The sequence below is a fragment of the Corvus hawaiiensis genome, chromosome 3 (genome assembly GCF_020740725.1).
Source record: "Corvus hawaiiensis isolate bCorHaw1 chromosome 3, bCorHaw1.pri.cur, whole genome shotgun sequence".
NCBI lineage: Eukaryota > Metazoa > Chordata > Aves > Passeriformes > Corvidae > Corvus > Corvus hawaiiensis.
In genome coordinates, this window is record NC_063215.1 from 32,083,236 (window position 1) to 32,099,933 (window position 16,698).

The 16,698-nt window shown below is 43.2% G+C and overlaps 1 protein-coding gene and 1 long non-coding RNA gene across 3 annotated transcripts; both read right to left on the minus strand.

The window, feature by feature from the left end:
- Positions 1 to 5,671: 5,671 nt before the first annotated feature.
- Positions 5,672 to 10,120, minus strand: EEF1A1 (eukaryotic translation elongation factor 1 alpha 1). 2 transcript variants are annotated; one of them, XM_048297518.1, is made up of 8 exons: positions 10,023 to 10,120; positions 9,121 to 9,311; positions 8,084 to 8,263; positions 7,661 to 7,957; positions 7,253 to 7,403; positions 6,809 to 7,065; positions 6,367 to 6,601; positions 5,672 to 6,074 (listed from the first exon to the last, which is right to left on the minus strand). In XM_048297518.1, exons 2-8 carry the CDS (start codon positions 9,262 to 9,264, stop codon positions 5,950 to 5,952), a joined length of 1,389 nt encoding a protein of 462 aa, XP_048153475.1. In that variant the 5' UTR covers positions 9,265 to 9,311; positions 10,023 to 10,120; the 3' UTR covers positions 5,672 to 5,949. The 2 variants fall into 2 exon arrangements, with proteins under 2 accessions (XP_048153475.1, XP_048153474.1); XM_048297517.1 differs by having other exon boundaries at positions 10,018 to 10,115.
- A 929-nt stretch (positions 10,121 to 11,049) lies between these two features.
- Positions 11,050 to 15,847, minus strand: LOC125323004. The gene is made up of 2 exons (XR_007202331.1): positions 15,681 to 15,847; positions 11,050 to 11,325 (listed from the first exon to the last, which is right to left on the minus strand). It is a non-coding gene; the product is annotated as an uncharacterized LOC125323004 (long non-coding RNA).
- Between the last annotated feature and the right edge of the window lie 851 nt (positions 15,848 to 16,698).

Below are 16,698 nucleotides of genomic sequence, written 5' to 3' on the forward strand. Positions count from 1 at the left end.
ATAAGCGCACGCCGTTCGTTCTTTTTCCGAGTGACTTAGTGCTTGATGTGGTTAACTGAAGAGCAGGCATGGAGCCAGGTGGGAAATGAGCTCACTCTGCCTTACAGGGAAGCAAGAGGAGAGGGGAGGTGACAACAGCCTCGTGACCAGTTTCTTCCCTTGCAATTTACTGTGGTTTAACTTGAAAATTGCCGCGTGTGACCAGGTGGTGGCCTGTGTCACACGTGTACGGGATTTTGGAGTCACAAGTGGAACGGCTGCTGTGCCTGGTAGTGCTGAGCTGGCGCTTCAGCGAGGTTTTGTCCTTGTCCCACTGCACCTCGGGAGACTTTGGCCAGGTGGCATGTGACAGGGCCAGCTTGGTGGCATTGCCCCAGAGCTGGCTGGTGGACAGTGGTGGGCGTCAGGCACCAGCTGGAAGCGGCCGTTCAGGAGCGGAGTGGTCGCGTCACAGGCTGTGATCTCAGCTCTCCTCGGCTGTGCCACGTGTGTAGCAATCTGGGGAATGCGTGCCCAGAAATGAGCCGCAGGAATTCCCCTCACAAGGAAGTGACTGCAGTAGTGCAGAACCTCTGCTCAGGATGGTTTTCCTTCTCCCACTCCCTAGGCGCATATATACACCCCCTCCTTCTCTAAAGAGTTAGGATACTGTCATCCAAAGAAGTGCTTTAGCAGCAGGCTAGGTGATATTAGTTACTCTTACTAGTAATATCAGTCAAGCAAACTTATAATTACATTTAAATTCATCTATTCCTTCTTTTTTTCCTCTGGGAAAGGCTATTAAAGAACTTGTTTTACAAAGAGAGAACTAAACACCAACAATCCTACATCTCTTTCTCCAAAATATTCATGTCCTATTAGCAGAACCACAGCCTAGCTTATAAACTAAATATTTATTAAATATTAATGAAATATTTAATAATAACAACAACTATATATAACAAATAACATCAATAATATGTAAAAATAATAACTAATTATCAATAACTAAATATTCATTCATTTGGGGGCATTTCACTTTCTTTACTAAGGAATTAGCTTAGGATTCATCTTCAAAATAGGAACTGCAGATTTTTAAGAAGTCTGGCAACTGCAATTATAAAAAAAAGTTAAGTAGGCACCTTATTAATTTATAGAGATACATATATATATGTTATATGTAATATATAGATGTGCATGTATATGTGCATATATATACATATATCAAAGGAAAAAATGGGTATTTTGATTAAGATGTGTCCAGGTGGCTGCAGATAAGAGGAACCTGAAACTTGCTTTTAAATTTCAACCCTACCTGCAATCAATCCCCTCCAGAAGGGGACATTATTCTTGCCTTTCCATCTCTGTGCAGGTTTGGAGTCAGCAGCTTTCGCCAGCTGTGCTGAGCTGTGCAGAATAGGGACCTGGGGTGGGGAAATGCTGTGGCTCTTCCCTTTGTACTAAATAATCCAGATTTTGCTGGGCTGAAAGGGAAAATGTGACTGTGACTGATGCTGGCAGGGCAGGCAGGGCCCTGAGTTAGGAGTGAGCTGGCTCTGCTTATTTCCAGTGACTATGTAATGCAAAAAAATTAGCATATTAACCCACGGACTAGAGTTTGTGCTGGGCCTGAGCTAGCAGATGCCCTTGCAGGGGGATGCCCAGGGTTCTGGACTGCTTCACTGAGAAGAGCCAGGAGAAAGCCTTAGCAAGCACCTCAGCACGCTGAGGGCAAACCTTAAAATCATGCACTTTGGCCCATGGGGATGATTCACCAATAAAAGCTTAGGTACCTTCCAACTTGTTTTGCTTTTTTAAAGGAAGAAATAAGCAAAACCAGTTCCTTGGTTGACACCCTGTGTGCACTCTGCTGCTGCCCCACCGACCCCCACGCACAGGCCACAGACCCTTCACCAGGGTATCCCACTCTGATTCCTCACCAGCTTTCCTCAGCACGTCACTCAGCATCTTTCAAGGAGAATATGGGTTCAGCTGTCACCTTGCCAGTGCAGAGAAGCTGGTAGCTTTGAATTATGTTGTGTAAATATTTGAAACATAAAAGGATTAAAGAATTAGTGATAGGCAGCCAGGGAAAGTAACCTGATTTTTAAAAGAGCAGGCAATTACGTAATTGATGTACAATGCAGAAATAATCTGAAGGGACTAAAGAGGACTCAGAAAAGGCTGAAAAACCACAGCGTCTGTACCTTGGAAGCCAGTACAGTTTTGGTATCTGCCAGGGTTTTCTTCAGCTCTTTTGCACCCCAGGTGCCCTCTTCTTCCTCCTGCAGTGAAGCAGTTTCAGGCCTCTCCCTGGTAAGCAGGAGGAGCATTTCAAGAGGAAGAATAATTTTGCCCACTCTCACTTTCCACAGTCACAGTTTATTCCTCTGTTTAGCTTATGGTTTGGCTATTGTTTAATATTTGCAATTTCAGAAAACTAAACTCCTAGACAGGAAGTACTACTTGGTGCAGTCAAATGACCTGAAAATTTTTGAAATTATTGAAAATAATAAATTCAAAGGTGTTAATACTGTCAGGAATTTACAACTTGCAGTGAAATGTGTGAGAGAGAAGCTGTTGTAGAAAAGGAGCTTTGGATGAAGCAGGTGCTTTGAGCTGGACCTCAGAGGTGCTCAGGGTCCCTCAGGGTGCTGCTGGGGAGGCAGTTTATCAGCCCTCCCACCGCATACTCCACCCCCCAGGCTCCCTCTGGGCACTACATAAACATGGAACTAATATAAATTAAAACCAGGTGGGTTGTACTCATCATCCAGACTGAATTTACATGGTTCTTAAACAGATAATCATTTAGCACTAATGAGGAAAAGAATATCCCTGTACAGTACAAAGTTTAATTTGTCTCTACATGGTTTATCTTGACCAAATCTAAAATATGTATTTACAGAAATAATTTTTCAAAATTTGTCAATTTTTCAAAATATACTGAGACAGCTACATGCAGAATGTGAATTAGTCTTTCACCTGCAATTTCAGTAAAATAAGTGATTCCTGTTACTAGCCTTGCACAAGCTGATCTGAGATATAATTAAAATGCCTCTGGGCATTTTCTGAGCAGAATCCATTTTATTCCAGCCTGAACTATCCACCTTGGGAACCAACACTGAACAAGAAGTTAACTTGGTGACATCAGCTGTGACTGCACAGGTCCACTTCCCTATGAAGACCAACTAGCCTTTGTCCCATTTGTCCCCCAGCACCTTGCCATATACATCTCTAGAATATTTCTGTGTATTTAAAGCCCTCTGGATTACCAAAGCATTCATTGACTAAAAAGGAAACATTCATAAATGCAATACTCCAGCCAGTTTTCTGCCTTCAGAGCTGGCTCCATCACAGCAGTGTGCTGTCACACTTCTGTATAAACACCACCAGCATTGCAGGACAGTGAGGAAGGAGTTAAGGACAGCTGTGAAAGTTGCTTAAAGAAATAAGCAGTCAGAAGACAAATACAGTTCTCAACTAAGAGCATTTATTAAAAGTTTAATCGAAATAGTTTTATTCCCAAGTTTTGGTTACAAAAGTCTAACAATTTCCCCAGGTAGTCAAAGATTAATAAAAGAACTCAGATGGCATTACATTAGTGCATAGAAAGTAAATCTGGTCTATAAAAGTTAAAGAAAAACCAAAAAAACCCAAATGTGTAAAATTTAAGTTTTAAATACATGAAAGCAATTGCTACTATTGCAGGCAGAGCATTCCCAAGTGTTTTGCTGCACACATTAAGTTGTTAGATGCAATACTGTTCTTTAGGGTTTTTTTACCTGCTGGAGGCAGCACCAGTCCCTCTGCCACAAACTGTGCCGCTGGGCTCTCACCCTGCTCTTCAGCAGGGCCCTTGTAAGGTGACCCAGCCTCCCAGCAGCTTTGGCCGGGGATCTGATCTGTGCACAGCTGACCTAAGGGCCTCTTGCAACAGCAGCACTGCACTGCACCCACCACCTTTCACTGCTTGGGGTCAGGGCACTCCATGCAGCATCACACCCCATTTGCCTATGGATTTCAATCAGTTGCTTACTACAAACCCATTTCCAAACTGCCATGGAGCAAAAGCGCACCCAGCTGAAGACAGCCCTGTGCACTGCACACAGAGGCACTCCAGACTGGGTGTTGCATATCCAGCCCACAACCAGCCAAACCAAACATCCTGCACCTAGCCAAGGAATGTGAAGGAAATCTAACGAATGCAGAGCCGTGCTCAAGGCAGCTTGTGCCAAAGCTGCCTTGCTTTTCATCCAAATCAGAACTTTGCTGAGCCAGTTTGACTGAAGCCTCTCGGAAAATATTTAGCAGTTTAACAGAAAAGCATGCAAAGATTTGGCAAGGTACTTCAGAGCTTCATTATGGCAACAGCAGGTCTGCTGCCATTTTGAAGTTAGGTACTTCCTGTTGCCTTGGGGACACTAACAAACCTCCAGAAGCAGAATTTAAGCAGCAGGGATTTCTTTACTGAATTCCATAGCCTGCTATGAAGCTCTCTAGCTCTTGCTTCCACTGTACCTTCAAAACTGGTGTGTAATGCTCCAAGGTTTCACTGCAGTTAAGACACAGAAGGTGAGCAGAAAAGGAGGAAAGATCCAAACAAAGAGCATGAAAATAAGCAACAGCAGTTCAGACCTATCCAAGCAGTACAGATATGAATTCCTGCAGAGCAAGCACACAGCTGGAGAAGGAAAGGAAAACAAATGAGAGAATACAGCCATTACAGGCAGAACAAACATAGTGGTGTCATGGAACAAGTCCTGCAAAGATACTGAATTCTTTTTGACCTCTTGTGGGGAGGCTGTGGGGAAATCATGTGAAAGGTTAGTAAAACAGCTGCATCATTATGCAAGTCAGCTCTGATTATCCATTAACTGCTTGCCCCCATATTTACCTATTTGAAGCAAGGCTTCAATGCTGGAAGTCCTAATTATTACAGCTGGTATTCCTGTAACACAGAATATTTTATTTGGAATTATTTATCCTGTGATCATTAATAATCATTTGGACTAGGTTTTCAGGTCCCCTTTAATTGACTGATCCAAATCTTCAACCTGTTTTTAAAGACAACAGGCACCTCATCCCACTGTGTCCCTTGGTACAGGCTACAGCAGTGGGTCACTCAGATTGCATCAAAGTGCAATTCTAGACCGGTTTTAGATTTGCATGTTCAATGTCTTAAGATGTACTAGAAAACATTTATGTAAAAGTGTTTTCATCATTATAGAGCTACACAACACTTAACCAGTTCCCCAGAAAAATCTGGTTTTGCTTTTGACTAGAAAAATCAGTGTACAAAATGTTGGAAACCCAACTTTAGATTATTTGTTTGTAACTTTGTAAGTTTAAAATGTGTTCAGACTGTTTCTTCTTCTCAATGTTGAGTTTTCTTGGTTTACTCGAGAGGCATCACAGAATGCACCAAAATACTGCAACTGTTACCTGGTATTTGTGCAATGCAATCTAAAAGTAATTTTTAAAGAAAGCACCAGTAAAGTTATTTAAGGCTTAGATCAGGTATGAAGTAAACCTGCAGCTGAATTTTGCTCTACTCTTCAGAAACAACTAATTTTGAGCATTTGCTTTTAACTTCTGAACATACTTAAGTAATAATGATCCTTTCTTATCCCAGATGACTAGATATAGGTTTTGCCATGAACTTAACATTAACCCAAAGAACACAGAGACATAGCATTGAACTTTTGTTTTAATGGTCTCAAATTCTGTGACAGATTTTTGGTCAAGTTTCCATTTAAAAAAATTTATCGATTTTAAAGACTAATAACTTAAACTGCCACGAAACAAATGGTCCAAAAACATTCCTTTCCTTCTGAAGCTTTTACGATGCATTGTAATCATTAACCAGTCTTTCACTATTAAACTTAAATGGCCAATTGAGACAAACAGTTCTGAGACCGTTCTTCCACCACTGATTAAGACTGAGGTGGCAGCTGGTGTACAGAATTTTCATTTAGCCTTCTGGGCCTTCTGGGCAGACTTTGTGACCTTGCCAGCTCCTCCAGCCTTCTTGTCCACTGCCTTGATGACACCAACAGCGACCGTCTGCCTCATGTCACGCACGGCAAAACGACCTGAAAGCAAAAACACGTTTCATGACTTTTGTCCATGGCTGCCTAACTCAGCCCCATTTGCACAGTAGCAACATGCAGGGTTGGTGTCAATGGGCCAGTGCTGCTCTGGAACCAGACTGGGACAGGGCCATCACCCTCTCGAGAATATCCCTCCCTGTACCAGTAAGGTTTTCATTCCATTTCAGAGTTTCAAGTCACAGCTTTCATCAGTTTCACAGAGCACACTGCATCTTGATACTAGAAATTGAGGAGTGTTTGTTCCAGAGATCAGTATTAACATGAGATGCCTTACCAAGAGGAGGATAATCAGAGAAGCTCTCAACACACATTGGTTTGCCAGGGATCATATCAACGATGGCAGCATCTCCGGATTTCAGGAATTTGGGGCCATCCTCCAGCTTCTTGCCAGAACGACGATCGATCTTCTCCTTGAGCTCAGCAAATTTGCAGGCAATGTGAGCAGTATGGCAATCCAGCACAGGGGCATAGCCAGCACTGATTTGGCCAGGGTGGTTCAGGATAATGACCTAGGAAACAAAGGAAGCCAAGTTAGAAGTGGAGTTATTTTAAACACTGATGTATCTTAGAAAGCCAAGGAGTTAATGACATTTGCTCTGATCAAATATAACTCAGAACACAACTCTATGTCACACTTTATAGCTTAGCCTAACAAGACTCCTATTTTGGAATACAGAGCTACATTCCAAACATCCTTGAACAGCTGCAAAACATACCTGTGCGGTGAAGCCAGCAGCTTCCATGGGAGGATCGTTCTTGCTGTCACCAGCAACATTACCACGGCGAACATCTTTCACAGACACGTTCTTAACATTGAAGCCAACGTTGTCCCCAGGCAGAGCTTCGCTCAGGGCTTCGTGGTGCATCTCAACAGATTTAACTTCAGTTGTTACATTGACAGGAGCAAATGTAACCACCATGCCTGGCTTCAGAACACCCGTTTCCACACGGCCAACTGGTACAGTACCAATGCCTGCAAGCAAGAAACAGCATCAGTAATTCAGCTTAAAGAATATATGCCCCTATGGGAGAAAAACCCCATTTGAGACAAGAATTTTACTTTTATGACTTGGAAAAGCAGCTCTTGGGCAAATACCTGCATTTCTGGCCCACACATCAGCTGTTGCTGGCAAGTGAGCAGCACTACAGAGAACACATACCGCCGATTTTGTAGACGTCCTGAAGAGGCAGACGCAGAGGTTTGTCAGTTGGACGAGTTGGTGGCAGGATGCAGTCCAAGGCTTCAAGGAGGGTGGTTCCGCTGGCACTGCCATCCTTACGGGTGATCTTCCATCCCTTGAACCAGGGCATCTGTAATGGAAACAAGTCCAGCTTAATCTGACTGCCAAATTTAATCACAGAAGGCTGGAAATGCCCAAGTGTTATCTCTGAGTATTAGCACAATTTACTGTTGCAGAGTAAGAATTTTTTAAGTGCTAGGATTTTATCTTGGACCTCGGCACTTCCCAAACATAACTATTAAAAAACATGCACATTTTATCATTACATAATCTGTCATAATAGTCCTCCTAGTTTCATGCCTTAACAGAAATAAATGCCAAACCTACGTTAGAGCTAGGCTCCAGCATGTTGTCGCCGTTCCAACCAGAAATTGGCACAAAAGCCACAGTGTCTGGGTTGTAGCCAATCTTCTTGATGTAAGTGCTGACTTCTTTGACAATCTCTTCATATCTCTTCTGGCTGTAAGGTGGCTCAGTGGAATCCATCTTGTTGACACCAACAATCAGCTGTTTTACACCCAGGGTGTAAGCCAGAAGGGCATGCTCACGGGTCTGCCCGTTCTTGGAAATACCAGCCTCAAACTCACCAACACCAGCAGCAACGATCAGGACAGCACAATCAGCCTATGAAAAGAAAAAAAAACACCCCTCACTAAAATGCTTGTATGTATGTCAAAGTAATACAGGAACCCCCCCCCTAACCAAGGAACAACCCTCCCAAACTCCCCAAATCCTGTTTTCTTTACATACCTGAGAAGTTCCAGTAATCATGTTTTTAATGAAGTCTCTGTGTCCAGGAGCATCAATGATGGTGACATAGTACTTGCTTGTTTCAAATTTCCACAGGGAAATATCAATAGTAATACCACGCTCACGTTCAGCCTTCAGCTTGTCCAAGACCCAGGCATATTTGAAGGAACCTTTTCCCATCTACAGTTACAAGAAAATAATTTTATTCCCATCAAAAAAAGGAAAAAAAAAAGAAATAGTTCCGTATCTGCCTTTAGTTCAGAAATATCACACAACGGCTAAAGAGCAAAATCCAATAGTAACTGGCTTAAAGATGATAAACGTTGCTGCTCATAAAACAAGCAACTAGATACACTTGGCACTACTGGTGAGAGATGCCAACTGTTGAACCTTACTGAAGCTGTTAACAGTTCAGGCTCCTTGACAGCTTGTTGATGACACTAATAAATCTACATGACACAGCTCCTGAGCCCGAGTTCCACTATCAAGTGTTCTCTACAATTGTAAGGCCTCCTAATACTGCAATAATCAACATTTTAACTTTCACTCTGCTCAACATTTGCCAAATTTTAATCTATAATGTTCATATAACGTATGCTGTTATTACACAGAAAAAAAAAATCAGCAAAACTCCCCGATTCTCAAATTAAACCTCCATAGATCAGCTTCTTTTAATTCTACCTTTAACTTTATGTATGCAGAACTTGAATTTGGCCATTTAATTTGATTTCACATTACTATTCAGATGCAACTTTAGACTACCGCTTCCTTACATGCTCTACATTTCACAATTTGAGTTTTTGCAACTAACACAATGGCAGACAGAACACTTAACCACTTGTTCTACCTCGGGAACAACTGTGACCCAGCTGCCGCCCTGTGGCCATGCAACACTGAGCCACTTGTTCAGCTCCTGGGGAGGAGGCAACCAAACCGCCTCCCCGCGGCCACTGAATGCTCTGCAGCTTCACTCGGAGATTAAGGGTCTATTCATATCTCCAGCCTGGAATTTTGCTGGCTGCTATGGGCCCACACACCTCAGCCGCTTCCTTCTCGAACTTCTCGATGGTTCTCTTGTCGATGCCCCCACATTTGTAGATGAGGTGGCCGGTGGTGGTGGACTTTCCAGAATCGACGTGGCCGATGACGACGATGTTAATGTGAGTCTTCTCCTTTCCCATTTTCGATGTTAGCTGAGTTCTTTCTTTCGGCAAAAGAGAATCGACACCTGTAAATTCCCCAGGAAAGAGCTGGTTACGCCTCGGGCCAGCGATGGCGGCGCCACATGCGGGGAGGCCCGGCCGGGATGGCGGCTCCGCCCCGCCGGGGGAGGAGAGGAGCGAGGCGGGCGGGCCGGGGGCCCCTCGGAGCGCCCCTCGCGTCGCCCCCTCCCCGGGGCTCGAGTTACCCCGGCGGCGGCGGCGGCCGGGGTGTGGGGTGGCGGCGAGCGGGCCCGGCGGGCAGCGCGGAGGGCGGGGCCGCCCCGCTCCTTTGTGTGACTCACCCCGCCCGGGCCGCCGCGTCCTCCATTTTGTGGCGCTGGCAGCGGGCAGGCAAGCCGAGCGGCCATTTTTTCACTCGTGCCCCAGCCCCCCTCTCCCCCGACGGCCGCCGCACAGCCCTACGCGTCCCGGCGCCGCCGCCCGCGGGGCCCAGGGAGAGGCTGCCGGGCGCTTTCTGCCCCACGCCCGCCCGGACACGCCGCTCCCCCGAACTCAGCCCAGACAAGGGGGTGTGCACATGGGAATCGAGGAAAACGATGCGCCGCCATCCCGCCGTCCCGCACTCCCCTACCCGTCCGTCCGCCCCGGCTCGTGCTAGCGCTCTCGGCTTGTCCTTCTCCCCTCCCCTCGGCCCCCACCACGCCCCGCCTGGGCGCTCGCCAAGCCTCCGGGGCAAGCAGACCCCGGCCCAGCCCGGCCCTGCGGACGCACCTCACCTGCTCGGCGACGGCGGCAAACCCGGAGCGAAAAAGACCGACGGCGTGAGCGCCACCCCTTATATACACTGCCATGGGGGGCGGGGCCTCTAGGACACGTCACCGCTCCCGGCGGCCCCGCGGCCCCGCCCCGGCACGGAGCGCCCCCGCCCCCGCCCGGGCTGTGCGGGACCCCCTCGGCCCGCGCGGGACCCCGGTCCGGTCCGGCCGCGGGCGCAGGGTCCGGCCCGCGATGTGCTGAGGGGCTGCGCCGGGAAGGGAGCGGTGCCCCTCCCGCGCGGGGATGGAGAGCGGGCGGGCGGGAGTGGCCGCCTTGTCCGGGAGGAAGCGGGGCAACACAGACCAGACCCGGCCCCCCTGCAGGGCCCAGCGGCTCGTCGGGCCTGGGCACCGGGAGCGTCAGGCCTGGCGTCATGGCCGAGCCGGGGGGATGCGGCAGCTGACGGAAGTCCCCGGGGAACAGCCCCCGGCGAATTAATTGTATTTCTCATTAGAGACACAAAGGAACGCAATGGGTGAGATTAGAAACGTTCAGTGAGTTACCCTGACCGGCAAGTAACAAATATCGGCTAAACATCACGGAATACAAGACCCTCCCTACCTCAGTACGTTGCAAGTCTCCCAGAATCAAAGGGGGGTAAGGAGGGGGAGAGCAGGAATTTCAGGGAACTTACTACACTAGATTAAGAAGCCATCGTTTGGCTTTAAAAAAAAGAAGAGTCTTTTTCTGTTTTTGTTGTACCGTTAGAGAATAAAAGTTGACTCGGCTTAGAAAACTTCGGCACAAAAATACAAATCAAGGTGGACGCACCTCCAGCAAAGATGCGTCTGAAGTGCAAATGTATCAGTCACGGAAGCATTCGGGACATGGGGTCTCTGTACAAGAAACCCTGACTGCGAGAAGTGCCCCCGTACCGTAATTTCACATGGGAAAACCCGCAGCCCTGGCAAACTATTTTTAGAATCATGGCAATGAGGAGTCACAAAACAGCTCTCACAACATCAGAAATAAAGGCCCTCGTGATTCCAGTAGATTTTCTCTGGTTTACTCGCTTGTAACTGATGTAAGAAAATCCATGAAATATTCAACATCTCCTATATCCATTCAACAGAAATTAAGCTGAGAAGCTGAACTATCTCTGTTATTTTTAAATTATCTGCAAAGCTATGTACTCCATGTTCTTATTCACCTACATTATATGCCTGTCAGAAATAGTTACTTATCTATAGACAACTATAATCCATTCATTTCTTGGTATGCTCTTCAGGTTGCAGTTGTAAAGCATGGAAATAGCCTCTTGTTCTAAAACAAACAAAAAACAACATCAGCAAAGTAATAATAAAAAAACAACCTCAGGCATCTACATATCTATCCTTCCACTTGACTTCAAGTTTCTCTAGCTGAGATAAACCCAGCATCAAATTCATTAGAGAGCAGTAAACTTAGTATTTAATGGTTTGATATGGAATTGAAGTGTTTCTGTGTGATACGGTATTTTTCCCACACGAAAGATTAAAAAGATGCATTTTGTAAAAAAAAAAAAAAATCAATGTCATTAGAGAAGATGCTGAGTTTAGAATACACCTCTTATAAAATAACCAGTTTCAGAGTAAAAACCTGCAAAAAGGTTCAGATATTAAAGAAACACTATTTTTTAAGAAAGGAAAAAACTAATCAAATTTTCTCTCATCCCTTCCTACGTTTTTCAGCAGAGATTAGCGGTGGGAGTGGAGGGAAGGCAGAGGTGATTCAGCTTTCCTCAACACTAATCTTCAGGGGTAGTTATTAGTGAAGACACTGCAGATGAACACAATAAAAGGGCAGGAAAAGGAAGGTGGTCCACTTTCTGGAAATGGAAATGCATTATTGTGAAGTGATTTAGTGGCTTGGGTTGAAGACCAAAGTGTAGTAGTTGGCAAGAAAGCTAGGAAGCACTCACTTCTAGGGTCTTCTATAAAGCAAAGACTGTAAACACAGCAAAAAAGCTTTATTCTTCAGGATGTTTTGAAGTTACCTTCTAAAATGTGTATTTCAGTGGGGGGTATTTTTAATGGACTGATCTGTCAAAGAATCCGTTTTCATAAAAAGGTAGTTTTAACACTTCCCAAATGTAGTCAATTACTTGTGCCTGAACAGGGAGAGGAGGAAGGAAATACGTTGCTAATTTCTTATATGGTCCATACTAAACTGTACATTTCTAATTTTTAAAGATACTTTCCTTAAAAGACTATTTCCTAAATAAAGGCTTTTAGAACCAGCTATTTCTTAAGAGAGTAATTTTTTGTGGTATCTACATAGCTGAAAGCTATGAAAGCTGAATTTGTGGTACAAATTTTTAAGCATGGTCCTAGTTTAAGTCTACAGCAGTTGTTTTCCCCCTCCATGTCTTTAAATGAGTATTCAAAATAATTTTATTATTTCCTCATTAGTTTGACCAATACATGCTTTTATTCTCTCAACAATTAGTGTATCTCTTCTTGCCCACTCTATTAGAAGAACATTCCTATTATCAATGTCACAAATATTTATACAGCTGGGGAGCTTCTGATATATGAGTAGCCTCAGATAATACAGTGGAAATGCATTCTGAAGAATCCTCTCAGCTAACACAAAGAGGCCTATACTGGACTAAATCCTGTGTGCAAAGGAGCCTGTAAAAATTTTAGATTTTATTACTTTGGTAAAACTAAGCACTTCAGTATGTAATGTTTAGGAAGGAACAGAGATTTCAAGAACTCAAGGACTTTGGGCATTGAAATAGGGCTTATTCAATCCATACTGACTTCAGCAATAGGAGGACTTTGTGGGCAAAAATTACTTATTCTCCTTCAATCACTGGTGAGCATATGCTAAACTGAAATATCCTACCTCCACACATGTCTCCCGTGTAAGAACACACAGAATGCTCTAAAGCATTTATATTGTAGGAACCTGTAACAGAAACCACCATTTTAAAAGGGTTTTGAATCTCAGATCAAATGATACTAAAATGAAAGTAATGCTGTCAGTATGTAAGCCAAATTTTTTAACTTAAAAAAGTATATGTTAACTGGATTTTGAGTTCACAGTAGCTACTGCAGCATTACTTCCATTTTATCATGTGGCTCCAGCACATACAGAATGGGCTATAAGCTTAGAACAGTCACAGCCAGTGAAATCATGCTAGGAGATAAAAGATGAGCTGCTCACTGAGCACCTCTAAAGAATTTTAACACTCTACCATATACATGTGGGTATTTTTTTGGTCAGACTCCTGTGCAAAGATGAAGGTAAGTAGTGCTTATACAACTATTTTAACTGCAATGACCAAGGTCATTTAGGAGTGTGAGCAAACAGACTTTATAAGCGCAAGACTTGAAACACAGATCTGATAAATAGAGTATATCAAGCTCACTACATATGAAAGAGGCACTAAGATTTCTTGAGGGCACTTTCAGAAAGTGTTGGAAAAGCAGTCCAAAGTTATCAATAGTAATTGGTGATTAGCAAAACTGGATTCTGGTATGTAGCACTGTCATACAATTAGCCTCATACTTACTGTGAAAGGCTTTCTAATTCCTGTATCACAATTATCATGGTATGTACATTAGTCCAAAGTTCAACATAAACTATAGCATGAGCATACAGCTTCCATCTATAAGTGTTCTTTAATGCATTGATTCTTAATAGCAATGAAAAGCATCTACATCTGTTAAATATTTTTTTTCCATACATGATCCTAATACTTACTACCAGATTTTACAGTCATCTGTTTATGAAATAAAAGAACAATAGAATAATGGTGTTATGCATATATGAAGAGAACAGACAGAAAACCTGCCTGAAAACAAAGGTTTAACTGAACAGTGTGAGGTAATCTAAACTACTTGAAAAATCTACTTTTGAAAGTTACTAAGCCCTGTACAAGTAATTGGCATTTTTATATAAACAAAATTGCTTGATAAAAGAAAGAGACAACAGTAAATAAACTGTAAGTTACTGTCTTATTAGACAGCACAAATTAAACTCCTCCATCCTTGGAAGTTTAAGACCTGGAATAAAGAAAGCCTCCTTGTCTGATCTCATAGCTGACCTTGCTTATAGATTCACAAAAGAAGGTCTTATAGTAGGAGCTGTAAGACAGTGGCCTTCAAAACTGTAGAGTATCACTGGGATGAACAAGCAGTTACAATTTCAGAGTCTTCTGAATAGCTTAACACGAGCCTCTTTAAAAGTCATTGTTTCCCCTTAAAGAAGTTTCCTCTGGGAAGCACTGCCATTCTAGTTAGAACATTTACAAGAGGTGAAGGACTAATGGCTTAGAAGATAGCCTGCTTTTAAAAAAAATAAATCCTTTGGACAATCTTTTCAAACCACATTTATCCACAGCATGAGAAAGCTCATTTATGTTGAAGGTTTAGTACTGGCTGAACTGTGATACTGAAGGTTTAGGATCAGACAGACTGGTCAGATCATACGGGGATGTGACCAGAACTAACAGCTGTATTTAAACCCCGTGTTCTGTTCTGTGGAGGTCTGCATTTGTGAGCTAGGAAATGAAAGTGTTTCATGTAGAGCAGAAGTGTCCTAAGCAGGAAAAAACCAGCCTCACAGGTGGCTGCTTTGGTAAGAGTGTTCTGGAACAGAACAGCGAATAGGAAGATACATGCAGACAGTAGCTTTAACAAAAAGTGACCCCTCACTTGCAGACAGCTGACAAAACTTCATATACCTCATTAGTGCTAGGCTAATTTACACCAGCTGATGACCTGGCTCCAGGCAAAAAGCAGAATTACTAGACACTAATGCAGAATAAAAGTGAAGGGCTGATGAAGTAACCACCATTATGGAGAAACAACACAATTTGTTAAACTGTTCTGTGGTTTTGCATTAGTATTTCTCAACAGCAAACAGGCTAATTTTTACTATATCCCACCACCTTTTGGACAGCCTAAATGAATGGTGAACCCTTCTAGGAGCTCAATTCAAAAAATGCCCTAAGTGGGAGCATTTTATATATATTTTTTTTTCTTAACATATATATATATAAAGTAGTGCATTCTGTATTAAGAAAATGTCAGTTACTGAACCAAAATCCACTGGGTGAGGATGGTGTAGCTTTTGTTCTTAATTTATCATGAACCTCCAAAATTCCATTTTAAAGCTCTGATCTTTTTTGCTAAAAATCATTTTGCCAAAAGGAAGATATTCATCCTCTTGTGCTGATAAGCCTGTGACAAACTTTAAGTGGGACGTCAAATACTCACATGCATCTTAGAATTCTTCTCTGAGCCCTCACAGCAACTGAGCTATGCTTGAATAACTTTGCTTAGTGTCCACTCATCAGGTTAATTTTGCTGCCCCTCTTGTTGTAGTAGGTTTGGAGCTGGATTGTGCACTTCACAAAAAACCCCTGTGAATTCCCACTGTCATGTTACAGACCCTGTGCATTCTCCCCTTTCTGCCTCTCCTACTGATCCAAGTAAAGGTAAGTTGTCAAGAAAGGAGACATTCTATAAATAGAATCCTAGAAGGGGTTTATATGAATAAAAAAACCCCTGAGGTGCAGCTTAGAGGTGCAAGGGAAACATAATAAAGGTGCCTTTGGTGCAGACTGCTAAAGTATGCTCCAGACTGGAGCCAGTGGATGGATGGGTCGAAGGAGGAAGAGGCTCTACCTGAGACCCGGGCTAGCAAGGATAGTGCAGATGTATCCAGCTGTTCACTGTTCACTCTCCCATCTTGACATTGCTGTGATTTTGACTCTTGGCGTGACTCTGGCCATAGGCTTGCCTTCCACTGCAATTACATGTACATCATTTTTACAATGTGGTAACCACAGTAACCAGACGTGGTGCAAGTCAAGTCACTTAGAAGCCTTGCTCAGATTTAGTGAATATAGCATATGCCTGACATTTATTCAGTGAATTTAGATTTGAGATGATTAAACTTTGGAAAGGTTTCAGAGAAGAACTATGGGAATAAATCTAGATTTGGGAAAGTACTTACACCTGACCTGCTCAATCTATACTGAGTTTACTGAAAGACAGTTTGGCTTAGTCTCCAGGATTCTGCAAGACAGAAAATTCTGTAAAGGAAGAATCACAAATCTGGGCACAGACACAAGAAGGTTCAAGATTGTTGGTAGTTAAATTAAGGTAGAAATAGAAACCACTTACTTGTAATTGTCAATGAGCAGTGGTAGCAGCTTGCTTAAAGCAGGAAGCCAACATATGAAGAAATCCTCAATATTTAATTACATTAGTAAAAAAAACCCCAAACACAATAAAGGATTAAGAATTTGATTTGGGGGGAGGGAGAAGGAACAAGAGGCGGCATTTACTTAAAATGGTATCTATATTTTTAGTATTTTTAGTTAGTCCTCTCTTAATACAGTCTCTCTGAGGTACTTGGCCAGATGAAGCTATCAGAACCACTACTGATCATTGTGAACAGCTATAGAATGTGAAAGTGAACACTAAAAAAATAGAAAAAGAACCCAACAAAGTAATAAATAAAGAAGAAAAAGAGAGAAAAACCACACACATGAGCTGGGCAGTTATGGAACAGCTGGTCTAATTTCAATTCCTGGAAAAATATATTGCAACAAATGAACTATTTTTGGAAGATAATAAGTTGATAAGTAACAACCCCAGACTTGTTAGGAGCTGACTGCATCAAACTGATCTTGTCTAC

Coding starts and splice junctions, on each gene's coding strand:
- EEF1A1 (XM_048297518.1), bottom strand. CDS start 9,264: ATGGGAAAGGAGAAGACTCACATTAACATCGTCGTCATCGGCCACGTC. Junction 7,958..8,083: donor TGATTACTGGAACTTCTCAG/GTATGTAAAGAA, acceptor TTCTTTTCATAG/GCTGATTGTGCTGTCCTGAT. Junction 6,075..6,366: donor CTCTGATTATCCTCCTCTTG/GTAAGGCATCTC, acceptor TTTTGCTTTCAG/GTCGTTTTGCCGTGCGTGAC.